Source organism: Rhipicephalus sanguineus, chromosome 3 (assembly GCF_013339695.2).
Source record: "Rhipicephalus sanguineus isolate Rsan-2018 chromosome 3, BIME_Rsan_1.4, whole genome shotgun sequence".
NCBI classification, from domain to species: domain Eukaryota; kingdom Metazoa; phylum Arthropoda; class Arachnida; order Ixodida; family Ixodidae; genus Rhipicephalus; species Rhipicephalus sanguineus.
Genome location: NC_051178.1, coordinates 3,853,228 through 3,871,173, shown reverse-complemented (window position 1 = coordinate 3,871,173; position 17,946 = coordinate 3,853,228). Strand labels below are relative to the sequence as shown.

Sequence of the window (17,946 nt, the reverse complement as noted above, 5' to 3'; positions counted from 1 at the left end):
TGAAAAGCCAACATGCAATGTCATCTTCCTTTGGTCATTGGTGAAATGACGCATCTCTCTGCAGACACATGCAAGTTTACAGGATACTGATTGATCGGTCTGCGAGTGCAGCAAATGGACATCACCCGTGAGGTGAAGCCAACACTTGATGCTGCTGAGTGACTGCACTTGCACAGATGTGCAAGCGGTAGTCAATGTACCGGCCTTAACGAACTTTGAAATGAAAACCAAAGAAGACGGACAAATTGGGCGAGTTGGTGAGGTTTCATCGTAAAAATATATTTTTACCATGGAACCTCACCAACTCGCCCAATTTGCATGTCTTCAGTTTATTTCTAGTATGTGGGCGTCTTTTGTGTGTACCAACCTCGACTTGTCAAACCCAGCGGTATTGTCTCCGCTCATTGCTGTGAGTATCTGCCGAGCTCGCATTGCCTCTTGGCACTGCCGACACGGAACCTGCCCTGCGGAACTACAAGCCCTCTGCGGATTTGTGCGCCCCTCCGAAGGCCACACCAAGAGAATCTGCAAGATACTTCAAAGTGAATGGTGGCGCCAGGCTAGACTGTTCAAAGATATTCTTCGGACTAAGTGCTGTGACGGGAATACACGTCCCAACCAGCGCATGTTTCGTGAGTGGTGTAGAACGACGGACCAAACCACGGATTTCTTGTGGAATAACGTTCGCTGTTCGCTCCCAAAAGGAGCAAAGCGGCAGCCTGCCAATGCAAAGCTCTTGGTCTTAGGAGACGTCACCGTGGATGCTCAACAGGAAAAGACACTGCGTTTAGGGCCAAAGTTCTGTCTAGAAACAGGTATGAAGACAGTTGAGAAACTTGCCCATGCTTGGGTTGTGTCTACTAAAGTCTCAGAAGATAAAAAGTCGGGATGTGTTTCAGACTGTGTCAATATAGTTGCTCATAGTGGGTCGTCTGGGGGACTGAGGAAACGGTTTCATTCCCTTGTTGAATATTTATGTGACAAACGATTACGCGCAGTCCGATTGGACAAAGAAGGCTTCTTTGTTGTCTTGCCTGAGAAACTCTACGCTGAGAAAGCCCGAGATGCAGTCTCGAAGAATTTTCGGTCTGTCAAAGTGAATCCGTCCCTAGTTAAACAAAAGGCAGTGGCGTTGTGGTTAGAATCGAATTTGGAAGGCCTTGTGAAGAAGGTGAAAAGTTCTGAGCTATCAGTACTTGAGACCTTCTTTGCGGCCAAAACACACAAACCTCGTGTTCCCTTCAGGGCAATTGTGTCCGAGCATAACACGTGGCAACTGGTCGTTTCCACGTACCTCAACGAACATTTGTCTGCACTAAATGTGACAGATCCGTATATTGTTCCAAACTCAAATCAAATCACTAGGTACCTATTGAATGACAACCCAGGAACCTGTTCTGGGTTCAGCATTGATGTTGAAGATTTGTTTTTTTTTTCTCTTCCGCACGGTACACTCATGCAGTATGTTAAGGAATGCATCGAAAATGACAATGACGAGCACCTTTTCCAAGATGGTTCCGGTATCATGACAGGGTTATTTCTGGAACTCCCGTCTTTCTACCTAAACAATATGTACATTGTCTTGGAAGGACAAACATTTATGCCAAAGAAAGGCGTTTGGTATAGGTGCAAAGGTGGCTCCCGTGCTGAGTAACATTTTTCTTAGCAAGGTTGACAAGAGAGTAGAGGATGAATTTGCTGGTAATTGTATCCGCATATTTAGGTACGTTGATGATTTCCTTGTCATTGTCAAGTCCCTCCGGCCAGAAGCAATGCAATATGTTCTTGATATCTTCAGAAAAAATGGGTCTGGACTCAATTTCACGCATGAACTTCCGGAGCATCACAAATTGCGTTATTTAGATCTGGCACTAACTGCGAGAAGCCACTGCTGCACAGCGAGAAGCCACTGCTGAGCTACAAGTCATGTCACTCCAAACTTGTAAAAAACGCCATGGTCGCTGGCTGCTAGGAGTGGCAGTAACGAATTCTTGTGCCCACAAGATGAGTACTAGTCTAGAGACCCAGGTGCATCGTTGCAGGGAAGCCGGTTTCAAAGACTCGGTTCTTGTAGAGTGTGTGAGTAGAATAATGAGAACATTGAAACCGTCAAAACGCAACCTAGAGCAGCACAGTAATGTGGATGACCGTAATCGAAACGTAGCCGTAATGCCTTACGTGCATTCTCTTTCCCACAAGTTTCGGAAGGTAGGCGCAAGGTATGGTGTTAATGTGCTGTTTTCTGCTCCTAATAAAGTGGGCAAGGTGGGAGCCGCAGTTCAAAGGAAGATAGAGGCATCGGGAAGAAGCTCAGGCTGCCTAATAAAACATGTTAAGTTTGTTTCTTGTAAAATCACTGTTGTGTACCAGATACCTTTGTCATGTGGCTGTACATACATAGGGTAAACAGGCGGGTGCGTTAATGTGAGGCTTCTTGAGCAGAAGAATTCATTACAAAAGAAATCAACTAACTTGTCTAAGCACTGTTTTGAGTGTCAGTGTGTGCCGTTTTTGTTGACACAAAAATCTTGTTTGTTCATAATGACAGCTACACAAAAGAAGTGGCTAAGGTATTCCACATATTGTCATGAGTAAAGGGGCACGGGGCGCGTGCCGGACAGCGCAAGGCGTTGATGGTGTGCGGGGAATGGAAAAGTACCCGATGGTGTGCACCCCCGCCACGTCGACGCAAGCCATTGGCCGGCGAAAGGCGCGTGCCACGCGACCCGAACTGAGGTGCGAAACCCCAGAGGAACAAGCAGGCATTGTTCGGTGGAGTCGTCGAGGAGCAAGGTGGTGCAGGCCAGCGTCGCGTCCGCGACGGGAACAGCAGGGCTGAGTTCTGGAGGCAGCGTTGTGCATGCCCCGGGAGGGCGGCCGTCGACCTCGGGGTCTACCGAGCGAGGCGTCCCGGGCTTGCGGCAGCCTCATCACGCAGTTCTCGTGGCACCTGCGGCACTAACACAGCTCGGCTAGACGACGGCGACCAACCGACAATCACCGGAGAGCCACGTCGACAGTTGGATCCCGTGGCACGGAGGAGAGGCCGACAGTTAGGCCTAACCGGGAGAGACCGGTGTACTCGACGGAGAACGAGGCATCGGCGAGGAAGAAGATCAGCGAGGCGTCTGATCAACGACGGCGGCCCTGAGACGTCGACAGGAGTTGCGACGACGAGCCAGCGCGTCGAGTTTGGAACTGGATTGAGTCAGCGGACTCCACGAACGGAGTAAGAACGTTCCATGTGTAGCGCGACTAACTGAGAGGCCATAGTGGCCAGGCGCTCGAGTAGAAGGAGCTAGACATAGCTCAAATGTTTTGTAGTGTTAGTGATTGCGCACTAACTCAACATGTTTGCACTTGTTGATTTTTATTGTAAATTTTGAGTGCGCGTTTGTTTTGGTTTGCCGTGGTGTGTGCGATAAAGTTTTGTTTGCAGTGCCACCACGGTCTCTCCCGAGTCAACTCTCTCCCAACTCCATCATACATTGCAAGCGCTCCCGAGATATGTGACACATATCAAGGAAAGCAAATGATTGCATTAGCCAACCTTGCCTGGCGTTATCATCGAAGGAAATGGGCCTGTTAAACAGGGGTGACTAGGGAGCTCACACGAGGTTGTGCCTTACGGTTTGTCGAGTGAATCATCTTTGACAATGAGCATGCGCACTCGCCTTGGAAAAAGTACGTGTCGTTTTTTTCATTAAACCATTTGCAAGTTCAGCGCCGTGTGTGTGTCTTTCTTTCTTCGTCTCGTGTTTTAAAAAAGTGCTGTTTTATATTTTTACCATGAAAACCAAAGGCCAGTGGTGCAGGGAAAAAAAATTCTTTGCGTCCCCTCATAGTGGCAGCACAAGATGGGCAAAAGAGCTAAAAATTGTTGCATTCTTCAAACCTGCAGGCGGCACCAAAAATGTAGAGTGCCAATCATTTTCTTCTTCGTAAAACAGTACATTTACTTCACTGACCATCAAAGGGTTAGCTTGGAAGATGTTTCACTCAGTATCATTACATTGAGGAGGATTTTCAGTGCTTTATGTTTTCCGTGATGACAACTTTTGTTGTGGTGTGCCTACGAGAGCACACAGTGACATGCACTTGTCATGCTGACCACATGGATGCTGTGTGATGCTCACTTGGCTCTGTGTCTGCATCATCAGATCGAGATGTGTTGCCGGGTGCTGAGCCACTGGCCATCCAAAGTGACCTGGAATACTTCAGGGTAAGTCAGCCTGGGTGCCCTCTCCTATTCTATGACATCCTTGATTTTGCTAGTGGTTTTGGCACTATGCGACATTTTCTATCTTTTTCTTTTCACCTACGTGGATTTCCTTGAAGCACCGTGGATGTCATTGTGTAACGTTAGGATTTTTTCAGCTTACGGGAACTTTTGATATTCTGGTGTAGTTGTTTTATGGCAGAGAAATGGCGAGGCACGGATGCAGTGTATTCCAGAATTGGCCTCAATGATGTTTTATTAGCAGTTAATTTACATTCTTTTGTTGAATGCTTTCGAGTATGCAACCAAGTTTACAAAGCACCTTGGAACACACGACAAGCCTGTGCCACTTTAGGCTAGAAGTGAGTCCAGTCATCAAACTTGGTTGATCACTACAGTGATTCCACTCCTGCGCCAACTGCGCCAAAGTGCGCCAAATTGTATTTACTGCGCCATCCTGATAATATCGACGAAATTTGCGCCAAACTGCGCCAAAGTCTCGGGTTTGGGGGCGTCTATCACCGGCAATCGCACCGCCGGCGCGTCAGAACATGTGCAGCTCGATCTTGGGGCTGCCAATAAAGTCGCAATCATGGACCAAGAATTATTCCGCTGAATAAATGGCACTCGCGCGTGCATTCCGAGTAAGCCACGATGCCATGCACGGTGCCGACGCAGCTTCTGTTGTGCAAGTCGGCTCGACAGCAAAACGCGCTCTCCGCAGAGGCTCGTGACGTCTAGGCCTATCGGTAGCGAGAAAGTTGCGACGGCGATTCATCGGCGGACGTCGTCTGTTCCAGAAGCGCTGCTGATATAGCTCGTTTCAAGCGTCGCACGGCACGTAAGGAAAGCAATGTTCAGTAATAACTACATGAGTGCCGCTAAAATGTCTGTCACTTCTGTTTCCGGACATCGCGGAATGAAATCTGGGATCGCTCGCAGTTGATATATGGGACAATATCGAATTTTCCTTGCTTCGCGTTTATGGAAGAGCACGCGAGCGGTGGAAACGCGTTGACACTTTTCCTCAGATATACTTTATCCATGGATCTTCATCCAGAACAGCTTTTTCGTAATTCCTTCCGCCAGCACGTCCGAGTTTGTAATCACTCTGCGGTAAGTACCCCCTAAAAGGCCCTGCCCTTTCGAGCTCACGTGCTAGGGTTCCAATTCGAATTTTTTGCTTGCTTTTTTGAAAATGCCATCTCATTAGTAAAATCATATCTCCTGGTCGGAGCAGCCGCAAATGCGCAGCTGTCAGTAGCAGGCCCTTCGCTGACGGCCCACAGTGAAGCGGCTACGCCATGTTACACGTCCGCCCCTCGCTTTCGGAGGTCAATAGCTAACGGTTAAAAAAACTCAGTTTCGCTTAAGAGCGAAGCAATGAATGCGATACCAAAAAATTGTATTGTGAAACGAAGTAACATTAGCAGCTAACTCTTTTGGATCCGATCTCGCGTAACTCAAGAAAACGCTAGTTTAAGGGAATATGGCACCTCCAGGAACTGAAGCGTTTTCTGGCTCTGAGTTCTCTAAACGCAAAGTAAGCGTTGAGAGCACAGCAAGTTTACGAGCCGTCTCCTGATGCCTCGAGAGAGCGCGCGCGCAAGCGACAGTGCCTTTCGAACCAACGAACGACGCGGTTGTCCCCCCACCCCCGCCCCCCTCTGCTCCCCTGGCGTCCCTTCATGCTCCTTACGAAAGACGGGGGGGGCGTTTCCTCTCTGTTTGATGAGCAATCGACGGCAGGCCCGCACGCGGGAAGATGTTATCTCATGCGCTGTCCGTGCGACGGAGACAGACGGCCGGCTAGTTTAATCTCCGCTTCAGCCGCGTTCGTCGCCAGCGCTCGCGAGCTTTTACCCGCGGCTAGAATGCGCGTGGTGATGTTATTAATTTGGACTTTATACGGAAAATTATGGCAACGGCGACGGCAAAAATCGGCCGAGTGTCCATATAATTGCTATCGCAAGGGTCAATGTACGGGGCAGATTTCGCCCCCCTCCCCCCCTGTGCGCACGCCTATGCTCCTGAGATGATTGTTTTTCATGAGATTTGCAATGAATCGAAATATTTCTAGCCTTCATAAGAGCCCCATAATAATACTGAGGTGCTTGAATGTTAATGCAATATGCTTCTGTATTGCACTCCAGGATGTAAAATTCGCTGCTCCAAAGTGCTCCCAGATGCAAAATTATCTGCTACAAAGTGCTCCAAGATGAAAATATTGCTGCTCCAAAGTGCTCCAAAACGGAAATTTTGCTGCTCCAAAAATTGCTCCAAATCAGAAGTCCTCGGTAGCATCACTGTCATTAGCTTAGGCGAAATGAATGGACATCATGATGACTGTTTTTTTTTTTTCATAATTCAGGCTGCATTTGCAAAGTTTCAGTCCATTTGCAGGACCTAAAGAAACACTCAAGTTTGTCTTGGTGACAACTACCAGCGATGTTCAAGCAAAGTTGTTAGCGCATAGTCATAGTTTTACCTCTCTGCCATTGGTTAGCTTGACAACATCATTATGTAAAGAATAAGTAAATGTGGTCCCTAAACAGACCCTTGAGGCATGCCTCAAGGTACCTGAAGGGATTGTGATTTAGCGGAGTCATTTATTTGGTAAAGTGAAGCGCACGAGATGGGACAAGCAGTACTAACTGTGAACATTTATTGGAAGACATCACCACACCTAGACAATATGCGCACGAGCAGAAGACCCTGCATCACCAACTGGCTCAAAATACTGCTCTTTTAGCAGAGTTAAATGAAACAAACTTAGACCTTACAAGCGATACAGCCACACCTTGATATACAGTCGCCGACCGTTTATTCGGGCGCTGAAAATTCGGACATGCTCGTTTATTCGGACACCTTCGCGGCACCGCCACTCGTCCCATTGAAGTAATGTAAACTCACGACCGAAAATTCGGACGCCCCACAGCCCGCCGTTCGATTTTTCGGACTCCGGCTGGCTGATAGAGTGCGACGTTAAACGCCATAACAAGCTGTCAGCAATGTTACAGTGGCTAGAATAGGGGAAGTGTGATGAGCGGCAAGCGGCGCCTACGGAGCGCATTGAAGCCGCCGCGAGGGAACCGCAAGGGGGCGCGCGCAGTCGTTCATACGTTGCTTGCACGTTGACCGGCGGTGAGTAGCGCACACTCGTCTTCGTTTCTTTTTGTAATCTGACATTTCTTCGCGGTGCTAAGGATGCAAGCCAGGAGCTAGAAGCACTGCTGGACAATGGCAAAGTTGAAGAAGCTTCTAACATGATAAAGAAGGCTGCAAAACTCCCTGACCATGAGTACCCTGAAAAGCTGAGCGACTCGCGGCTAGTCTTTTTCATAGCAGGTTATGTTGCACGCAAAACAATCCTGAAGACTGCATGTAAGGAATGCTTAGACGAGCTCCTCGTTCCACCAGACGAAGCTAAGGAAAACCTAGCGATGTTCACCAAGTTCTGCGACAACGGAGGCCTCCTTTACCCTTCGGAGAAGCTGTTCTCGTTTGTTGACACCCTTGAAATCACTTTTTAAATGTGGTTTAGTTACAACGAGCTGCACAGCGACAGCTTGGAAGAGCTTGTCTCCTGCTTGCAAAAAAAAACGTCACACTGGGCTGCGCACAACATGGTCAGAGCCTCACCAAGCAGGTGACGTTTTTTCTGCTCACCCGCTTGCATTTCTACACGAAGGCTCTAAACAAGGAGAGAGCGCCTTCCCTTGAAAAGAAGCGCCTGAAGCACAGGCGCGTCACTTAGGTTTCCAGCCCAAGGCAGACAACGTCCTGTGATGTGCTTGTGGACTATAAAACGTTTTTTTCCTGGATAAAAACAAAAGATACGTGCCAGCTCATATGCATCGCGCTCAGCAACATCGATGAGCTAGAATGTATTGTTGTGTACAGATAATGAGTCACCATCCCTAATGTGTTGTGAGACCAATGTGTAGAAAATAAACTGTTTTCTTCCGAGTTACCGCTCGGAATTCTTGTATTTCCGTTTGGTTATGTGTTAGCAGAAGTAAAGTGGCTATAGCGAGTCATATATATTGTTACCAATGATGGGTGTTTATTTACAGACGAAAGCTTGAAGAGATGATGGTTCACCGAGGTAGCCGTCAAGATGTTGCAAATAATGGCTCACAACTGAGTTTGTAGTTCTCTTTACCACCCCTTTGGTCCCATCGCTAAAATACTTCAGTGGCGTCACGCGCTCACTTGGAGTTCCAAAAGCTAGCATAATTACTCTGTCGCCATTTGAAGCCATGCACGACCAACAATACTATTTAAAAAGTCGCGCACTGCCTGCGCGTGCGGATGATTCCAGTCCCCGCGCAGCGCATTTGCCTCCGCGGCCGACGTTGATGATGATGATGATGATGATGAATTGTGGTCCTGCCCTTTGTAACGGGTAGGTAGCTGTCAAGTGCCTTAACCAAAAAAGAAAGAAAAGAAAAAAAAAAGTGATAGACACACACATAACGAAATGTCACGTTTGCAACAGCCAGCCACTGTCTCCTTTCAGACCGGCTACATTGACATTGTCTGAACGTCTACATTGTCTGCGCGTCGGCATTGTCTGCGTGTTCTGCGCCACCACTCCACCAATCTCTGTTTTGTGACGTCGACGGCTCTGGCCACCGCTGTGTTCGCCGTATCTCCTCGGAATCCCAGTGCCAGCGGGAAAGTGGTGCCCTCTATGTGACCCGGGCACAAGTCAGCGCAGCGGAGGACGAGGTGTTCTGTGGTCTCCTCCTCAACGCCGCATATTCGGCATATTGCCCGGGCCACGTCCACAGATGTGTCGAACCTGCAAAGGTATGCTAATTTACGCAGTGCTCCTGCACGTGCCTCAAAAAGGAGTGCACTGCCACCGCTGTTATCATAAAGGGGCTCCGTGCCAATGTCAGCCTTGTGAGTGCGGTATGTGAGCAGTGTGGATTTATTTTCCATGGCACGCCGCCACTGCTCCGTCTCCTCCTCACACACCTGCGTCTTCACGGCATGGGCCCACTTGTACGTCTTGTCCTCAATCACAGGTTTTGCAGAGAAGCCAAACTTTTTTTTCAGGTTGCCCAGGCGCCTGCACCACTGCGTTTGTGTGCCGGTTAGGCTCGCATATCTGAACAGTCGCCTGGGCCACCGTTCGTCGTCCATGAGTCGCAGGCGTCCTTCGTATGTAGCCTTACTTCTCGCCTCGCGCGCCTCAAATGAGGACCATCCCAGGTCACCCTGAATGGCCTCTATGGCGACACGCCCGTGGCATCCAAGGGCCATGCGGCCCACCTCCCGTTGGCCACGCTCCATCCACCGCCTGGTTGTCGCACTGAGGCACAGTATGGCATTGGCAAATGTGAGGCCTGGGACGTAAACAGCCTTCCACAAGTCGCGGATGAGGAGGAAACGGTTGCATCCCCATAGGCTTTTCTGGCGCAGCACGTTTGCTGCTCTCTGCGAAGTCTTGCTCAGATTTTCTTCATGCAACCCCAACAAGTCACCAGAGGTGCTCAATACCACCCCGAGGTACCGATATTCGGTGGCCCATTGTATCTGATCTCCTCCTGGCAGGTATATGTCGGCAGTAGGGTAGGAGCCTGATAACTGTAGCGCAGCAGACTTCTTTGCATTGAAGGCCAGGTCCAGGTGGTACAGATGGGTCACAGTGAGGGTGACCAGTTGTTGCAGGTCCGTTGGGTTTTCGGCTAGCAAGATCAGGTCGTCAGCATAAACTAAACCTGGCAGCTTCCAAGTCACGGACATTCCATCGTACAGGTGGGTGAATGAGAAGCCGATACTGGATGCTAGGAGCTTATGTTCCAGTCCAGAGACATAAATCATGTATAGCAGGGGTGAGAGAGGGCAGCCCTGCTTAAGACCCCGTGTTACCATTACTGGTCTGGAATGGGCTCCGTCAAAGCACGCTATAACCGAATTATCTTTGTACAGCCGTCGCATAAGGCCGACCCACACCTCTGACATTCCGACTTCTGCCATCCGTTGGAATAGGGATTCATGTGGGACACTGTCGTATGCCTTAGCTACGTCAAGAAAGCAACCATACAGGTTTCTGGACTCCTTGCGAGCCATTGCTATGGTTTGCATCAGCACAAAGAGGTTGTCTTCCAGCCGTCAGTCAGCTCGGAACCCGTTCTGCAAGTCTGTGAGCACGTTGTTGTTTTCTGCCCACCCACTCATCCAGGCCTTCAATACCTGTGCAAAGACACGGTATAAGACGCTTGTTACAGTCAGAGGCCTGTAGTCTCGGAGAAGCCCGGCATCCCCGCCTTTTTTTTTTTTAGGCCCACCCTTCCTGTTCGCCAGGCTGTAGGGACTGTGTCACCCGCCACAATGCCAGAGAAGATGTCGGCAAGGTGACCTCGGGCAGCATCCCCCAGGTGCTTTACAACACCGGCGGGTATGCCATCGAGTCCTTTGGCCGTGTGTGCATAAATGCGTGAGATTGCCCTGTCCACTGCTCTTCGTGTCACTTTCCATTTCATGATCTCATCTTTCGGGCAGGGGATGTTTGCTTCATTCTCCTCTGCGGACACGCATGCTGACTGTGTGGGTTGGTACAGACGATGCATATGTTCTGAAAGATGTTCCGAAAGATCACACACGGCCAAATCCGTCTCCTCGCTCCGAATCCGCGGCATGGCTGTCCTCCTGTCAAGCGATGACACATATGTCCAAAACCGCCGGGAACCGTTTCGCCTGTCTTCAGTTAAGGCTTTCAGCTGCTTGCCATTGTGCTCGGCAATCTTGCGTTGCACTATTGCTTGCATAGCTCTTTTGCAGTCCAGGTACCTCTGCCACAGCTCTGCACATTCGTGTGGTAGGAGTGTCCTTACCGCTTTTCTGTGTAGGCGATTCGCCTCCCGTCGAGCACTTAGTGCCATCTGGACCTCCTTGTCCCACCATGGCTTCCGACGCACCCCTCCACGGGAGTTAACACATACTTCATGTGCTTCCATTATCTGTCGCAGGGCTTCTACATACTGGTCATAAGAAGGCGACTCCAGATTCATGAGCCTGCCTTCAAACTCTTGAGCGATGTCTTCATATGTCTCTTCAGGTAGGTAGCGTGCGGCCGGCTCACGACAGTCTGTCCGTTTTTGGCGCCATGTGGAAGTCGAGAAGGTCAATTTAATTCGGTTATGATCACTTCCCACACTGGACTTCCCATCCTCGTCTATTGTGATTGATGTAACGTGGCGGGACAGCTTTGGCGATATAAGTACATAGTCAATGCATGAGTGGCTGTTCCTAGCACACCATGTGAATTCACCCTCGCAGTCAGAGCGAAGGTTGGCTATTTCCAAGTTTAGTTCACGTGCTGTCAGTTCCACCAGGTCTCCATTAAAATCCTGGAACCCGTCCAGTGCCTGCAGATGGCCATTGAAGTCGCCCATGAGTAGAACTTCTCTGTCAGCTGCCCATCGTTGTACATCTGTTGACACACATTTCATAATTCGAGCATTTCCATCATGCTGTCCATTGCTCACTGCGAGGTAAACCACACCTACTATCACGGGAATCCCTAGGATGCTGCCACGGAGCCACATGTGTTCCGTGCACGGGCAGGTCAATCTTTCCCTGCAAGCGTGTGCCAGCGCCACCTGGCGGCTTCCTTCCAAGGCGGCACGCACTAGCCGGCGCGTTCATCACACTTCCCCTATTCTAGCCACTGTAGCAATGTTTACAATATTTTTACTAGGTTGCCAGCACTGAAATGTTGCACTGGCTATAACTGGAGATCGTGCCAGTGTCAAAAATCCACGCAGAAGTTACCGATCTCGAAGGCTATGTTTGTTGGCTACACGTAATGGTTGCCTTTTGGCTTTAGCCAGTCACGTATCCATTGAACGGCTACCACGGCCAAACAGCAGGCCAAGCCAAGCCAAGCTTGGAATCGGCTCTGTGCAGCTATGGTGCGGCGTTTGAGGTGAACGACAGAGCGTACGAGTACGACGCGGATCCTAATTCGGACTAAGAGAGTACGACAACAGATTACGGAAGCGCTGCAACATCAACTAGACCAACGTCGTTTCCTTTTGGCGTGTGAGGGTTTGCGTTCTCAGATGTTTCTGTGGCTAGGCCTGATCTGCATCCCGAGCTTTGTGTCCTGCTCGTGCGAGGCCTGATCTGCCGTTCCATGTGCGCCGTCGGAACTAAAGAAACGTGGCAACTACAAGGCCCTGACGATGGCGAAAAAAGCGGCGATTATTCCCCAGGTGGAAGTTGCTTGGGAGTTTTTGCCGAGTTGGGCGATGAGATCACCCGTCAGCTACTCGAACCAGCGCATGTGAACAGTGACTGCCTGACGACGCACCTCCCAAACCACAGCCATCAAATGCGGATTTAGCGTAGGCCGCTGCACTGCTATTGCCGACCATCAGGGGTGGCCAAACATTGGCTGAAATACAGGCCGACTTGGTCGCGCGTAAGCGTACATGTGTACAGACGCGCGCTAACAAGTTTTTTCCGGCCGCTGGGCCAATAAAAGTGCTTTTTTCTGGCGAATCCTTTTTTTCGGACTCCCGATTATTCGGACTTTTCAGCGGTTCCCGCCGAGTCCGAATAAACGGTCGGCGACTGTAATGAACCCTGATCGAACGAAATCCTGGATATAACAAATTATTTTTTGTTCCCCATTGCATACATGCAAAGGTACATGGTTGAAAACCATGAATCTTTTTTTCGCTATTAACAAAGTAACTTTGTCACACAGTTCCAACATAACGAAGTTATTGGCTATTCCAAGCGTGTACTTGGGGCCTCTGATAACTTGAGCAAAAAAAAAAAAAATCAAATGAAAGTCGACCAAGGCAGAGTTCACCTGTACACGTCCTTTTGTGTGAAACGTTTGAGTAGCAGGATCGCCGTCGTGCTCACCTTCAGTCTGCATGCAAATTGCACACGCAATGGGAAGCTCTGCTGCTCCATCTGTTGTGACCATGGGGTGGGTGCGAGGCCGCCCACGTGTAGGAGCCCACTTCTGATCATCGAGAAGGTTGTTCACAGCAACCCGACCAAGTTTCATAATGTAGCAATTATGTAGTAAAAGTAGCAAATCTTAGATATTGTTATGTATTAAGAAGCTGGAATAACGTTTGTCAGCTAAGCTTTATTTCAAATGTGCTTTCTTAGGTAGCTCCCTAGGAAAGCTTCCAGGTAGCTTTTCCATGTAGCTACTAATGAAATACTACCACCATGAATTTCCTTTGATGCTAAAGCATTTTTTATAGCACAAATTTTTTTGCTGCAAGTATGACTTCATTGTATCGAGGTTTGACTGTAGTGCATTGTTCCTAATAGTTACATTGAGTTTGGAAATGAGTTTGTTATGGCACATTGTATTAAAGGCCTTAGCATAACCAATTAATATTGTGTCAATTTGGCTACGATTGTTTAGTTTGAAGTTTGAAGTTTTGAAGTTTGAAGTTTATTATTATTAGCAAAGTAACGATACATAAAATGAAGGAAACGTTTTACAGACTAGGGTCCCGTAGTCCGAAGACTGTAGGGGGACCCACGATAAAGAAAGCAAAAAAAAATGCAAGGGCAAATGGCAAGACAAAATAATAAAAACAGAACAATGTTACATAACAGGATATATAGCAAAACAACGAAACGATAAAACAGTAATAGATACAACTACAACAATACAAGCGTTGTATCACAAATCAAAAAGAACTACATAGAATAATCTATGATGTTAGTAGATATAATTTCAAAGTTTTTTTGAATGTGTATACGTTGGCTAAAGACCTTATAGTGGGTGGAATAGAGTTCCATAACGAAATGGCTGTGAATGACAATGATTTTATGCCGTAATTAGTGCGAACTCGGGGTAGTAATAAACTTCCTTCTATTGCGAAGCGTGTGCGGTTAGTGTTTTTTAGTAAGTCACAGTTGATGAGATCGAAAGGTAGCCGACGGTTAATTATATTAAAAAACAAACAAGTACAATGAAATTCAAATAACTTGCTAATACAGAGAATATTATATTGTTTAAGCAATGAAATAGCATTAGAACGACGAGGGCTGTAAGTGATAATGCGGATAGCTTGATTTTGTATGTGTTGCATAGATGAGATGTACGAATGATAGGTATTCCCCCAGGTATTTATGCCATAGTTAAAATGTCTATGAATAAATGCAAAGTAGAGTGATAATAATGCATTAGTAGAGAAGTATGGCCTAGCTTTAATCAATGCACGAGTACCAAAAGCAGTTTTTTTCTTTAAGTCTAACAAGTGTAGACCAAATTTAAGGGTTATGTCTAAACGTACACCAAGAAAAACAACACAAGCATGGATAGTATTAGGAGCCAGTGTTACAGCAGCAGTAGCTCACAAATGTCTTTGAGGTGACCTGAAAACCATAAACTGAGTTTTAGAGGGGTTTATAGTTAGGTCATTGTTATTACACCATAAAGCCACATTATTCAGTACAGAATTTAGTTTGGATATTAAAGATGGGACTGTTTTGGCTTTACATGATACTGTGGTGTCGTCAGCGTACAACACACAATGTGCAGAACATATTTATTTTATTTATTTATTTTGTTACCCTCAATCGCCGAAGCTTTACAGAGGGGAGTGGGTTACAACATGAAAACATATGACATCATATGACAACATATGACAACATATGACATCAGGGAGATCATTTATATAAATAATAAATAAGAGGGGGCCAAGAATGGACCCCTGCGGGACACCTTGATTAGTAATCTTAGTGTTAGAGTAAGAGCCACTAGTAAAGACCATGTTTTGTCGGTTAAACAGGTAACTTTTTAGAAAGTTTAAAGGCGGTCCGGTAATACCATAAGATTCTAACTTATTGAAGAGAATGGAGTGATTGAGCGTGTCGAATGCTTTTGTTAAGTCTAAAAATACTGAACCCGAGAAGTTACCACTGTCAATGGAATGTTTGATCAAGTCAGTCAAAGAAAGCAGAGCATGGTTAGTGGAGCTTCCATGACGAAAGCCAAACTGGGAAGGCTTTATAACATTATATTTTGTAAGGTAAGTATTAAGACGCTTTACAAACAGATGTTCAATTAGTTTGCTTAATGATGGAAGGATAGATATAGGCCAATAATTTTTAATGGCCGCTTTATCACTTACTTAAAAATTGGTATGACCTTTGCACGCTTTAATGAGTCAGGAAACGAACCCTTAGAAAAGATGAGGTTGATTATGTGGGTTAAAGGCAGAGAAATGATATGAGCAACCATCTTTAAATGACACGCACAAATGTTATCCAAACCAGGAGACGTATTTTTAAGATTGCGAATAGCTGATACTATTTCGTCAACTGAAGAGGGGACGAGAAAAAATGAGTGAGGTAAGCGCGGTAAACTAGGTGAAGGAACATTTTTAGAACAGTTGGATGACGAACAGAAATACTCAGAAAACGCATGAGCAATGTCGTCAGAATGACAGTAAGTAGCGTTATGGTCAGTGATTTTTGTTATGGGCGCGTTGATTGCAGGTGAATTTAAGAATTCATTAAACAGTTTCGACTGCTTTTTAGGTTTGTTTTTATTCTTCAAAAATTGTTCATTATAATAAAGTTTCTTGGCACGTTTTAACGAAGAGCTAAGAATATTACAATAACTTTTATAACGAAGTGCCAAGGTGTTATTAAAGGGTTGCCTCTTCACTTTCCTATAGAGATTATCCTTTTTCCTCAAACTCGTTAATAAGGCAGATGTCATCCAAGGGCTTTGAGGCTTTTGGTATTTCATGTTAAGATCTGAATACTGGCAGAAGTAGCTTCCGATAATAAGGAGGAAAATATATCAACCGCTGATTGTGGATCAGTTTGCGAGCTAACTTTGGACCAGTCACACTTTGAAATAGCACTGATGAATCTTACTTTGTCAAAACGCATGGTAGTAAAGACTGTTGATTCGAGCTACAGAGCTATCAAATGTGATGAAGATGGGATAATGATCGGTAATGTCGACATCTACTACTCCGGATACTTTAGGACTCAAGTTAGAAAAAGCATGATCTAAAAGAGTGTTAGAGCCACGTGTGTTGGATCTAGTGTGCGAATCAATGAGGCACATTAACCCGTACCCTAGAAGGCAATCATTATAGGCAATAGTATTATTCGAATGAGAATCTAATAAATTAATGTTGATATCGCCTACCAACAGTATGTTTTTGTTCTCTAGTGATAGATTGTTCAGGATGGTCTCAAGAGCCGATAAGAACTGAGATAGTGAAGAAGAAGGTGAGCGATAGATACTACCAAGAACTAAGTTTTTTTGACTCTGTGTAAAATGAGGCTGCTCAATTTCTATCCAAACTGATCCGCAATATGGAATGGCAATGGAAAGATCCAATCTGCGACTATAATTAATGCCAGAAGAAATGAAAATAGCTGAGCCACCATGGGCGTCAGACGCACGGTGACAATACTCAGATTTGTACGACGTAAAGCCATACAGATCAGCATCGACATCGGAAAGCCAGGTTTCCGATATGCATATGAATGAAAAAGGGTGTTTTGTAGAATGAATGAAATCACTAATGTTGTTGTGATTCCTTCGCAAGCTACGGTCATTGAAATGAACCAGAGAGCGATGTTCATCAGAGAGTAATGAAATAAATTCGTTGGCAGAAAATGACATGATTAATAGGTGACAAGAAGAGAGAGGAAAAAAAAAGAGAAGAAAAAAAAGCAAAAAAAATATTTAAAAAGGCCTTAGAATCGATAACACACAACTAGTCGAAAACCTGAAGGTCGTTCTCAGACTTCATAATGAACACTTTGCTGCTACTAGTCTGACGAGTCTTAATCTGGCAGTTGTCTGTCCATAAGAACTGCCAGCTTCTTTCCTTCTTCAGAGCTAGTGCCTTTGAAAACAAACGTTTGTTCTCGAAAGTAAGGTGATCATTTACAAACACTGCAGCATCAGTGGAACCAGAAAAGCCAATTTGGCCAGTATGCAGACGGGCTTTGCGAGCACTACGCACAAACTCGCCCTTCTTGTCGCGGCAACAAAAGCGAGCGATAACGTTCTTCTCTTTGGACTTTGTGGCCACACGATGAACAACGTCCAAATCAGAGGGAGAAACAGGGCAGCCGATGGCATTGCCAACGGTTTTCATGATTGCAAGGCAATTTTCATTTTGCGTGACCGGAACACCCTTGATCTCGACATTATTCAGTCAAGAATACTGTTCCAGGTCAGCAACTTTTTTTTCCAACGCCTCATTTTTTGCAGAGAGTGCGCGGTTCAAAGCCACCAGCTCGTCTTGTTTTGCCTTCATGTCATCAAAAACATCACTTAAGTGCTGAACACTTTCCATTAGAGTCGCGCATTGATCAAATCCGAGTTCATTTAGCTTGTTAGTGCACTTAGAAACAAGGTCCGCGACCACAGATTCAAGCCTACCATCGAACAGACTTTCGAGCGTGTCAGTGCTTAGCAAGCTCGGTATTAGTAGGCATAGTTGCAGTATACAATGCAAGAACTTGGCAAAAGCAGCAGTCACGGCTAAGAAAAATGAATAAGAAAAGGCAAATTGAATATCACAGACCTGCACAAAGAATGCGTAGCGTTTAGGTCCAGGTCGATCAGCCGTAACGCTGCCTGCCAAATGAAGACGAGGCACTTGCGACGTCCTTATGTATGCCCGAAGGGGCGGCGCCAATCACTGTCTGGTAACAGCAGATTCCGTGGCAGCACGTTGAGCACCGGCGTC

At 46.6% G+C, this 17,946-nt stretch overlaps 1 protein-coding gene across 1 annotated transcript in view; it reads left to right on the top strand.

Moving 5' to 3' along the window:
* LOC119386412 (GATOR complex protein MIOS) overlaps positions 1 to 17,946 on the top strand; it is a 727,447-nt gene that overhangs the window by 105,429 nt on the left and 604,072 nt on the right. Inside the window, exon 4 of the mRNA XM_037653722.2 lies at positions 4,161 to 4,222. Coding sequence (XP_037509650.1) covers positions 4,161 to 4,222 — 62 coding nt within the window. The remainder of the gene's footprint in view (positions 1 to 4,160; positions 4,223 to 17,946) is intronic.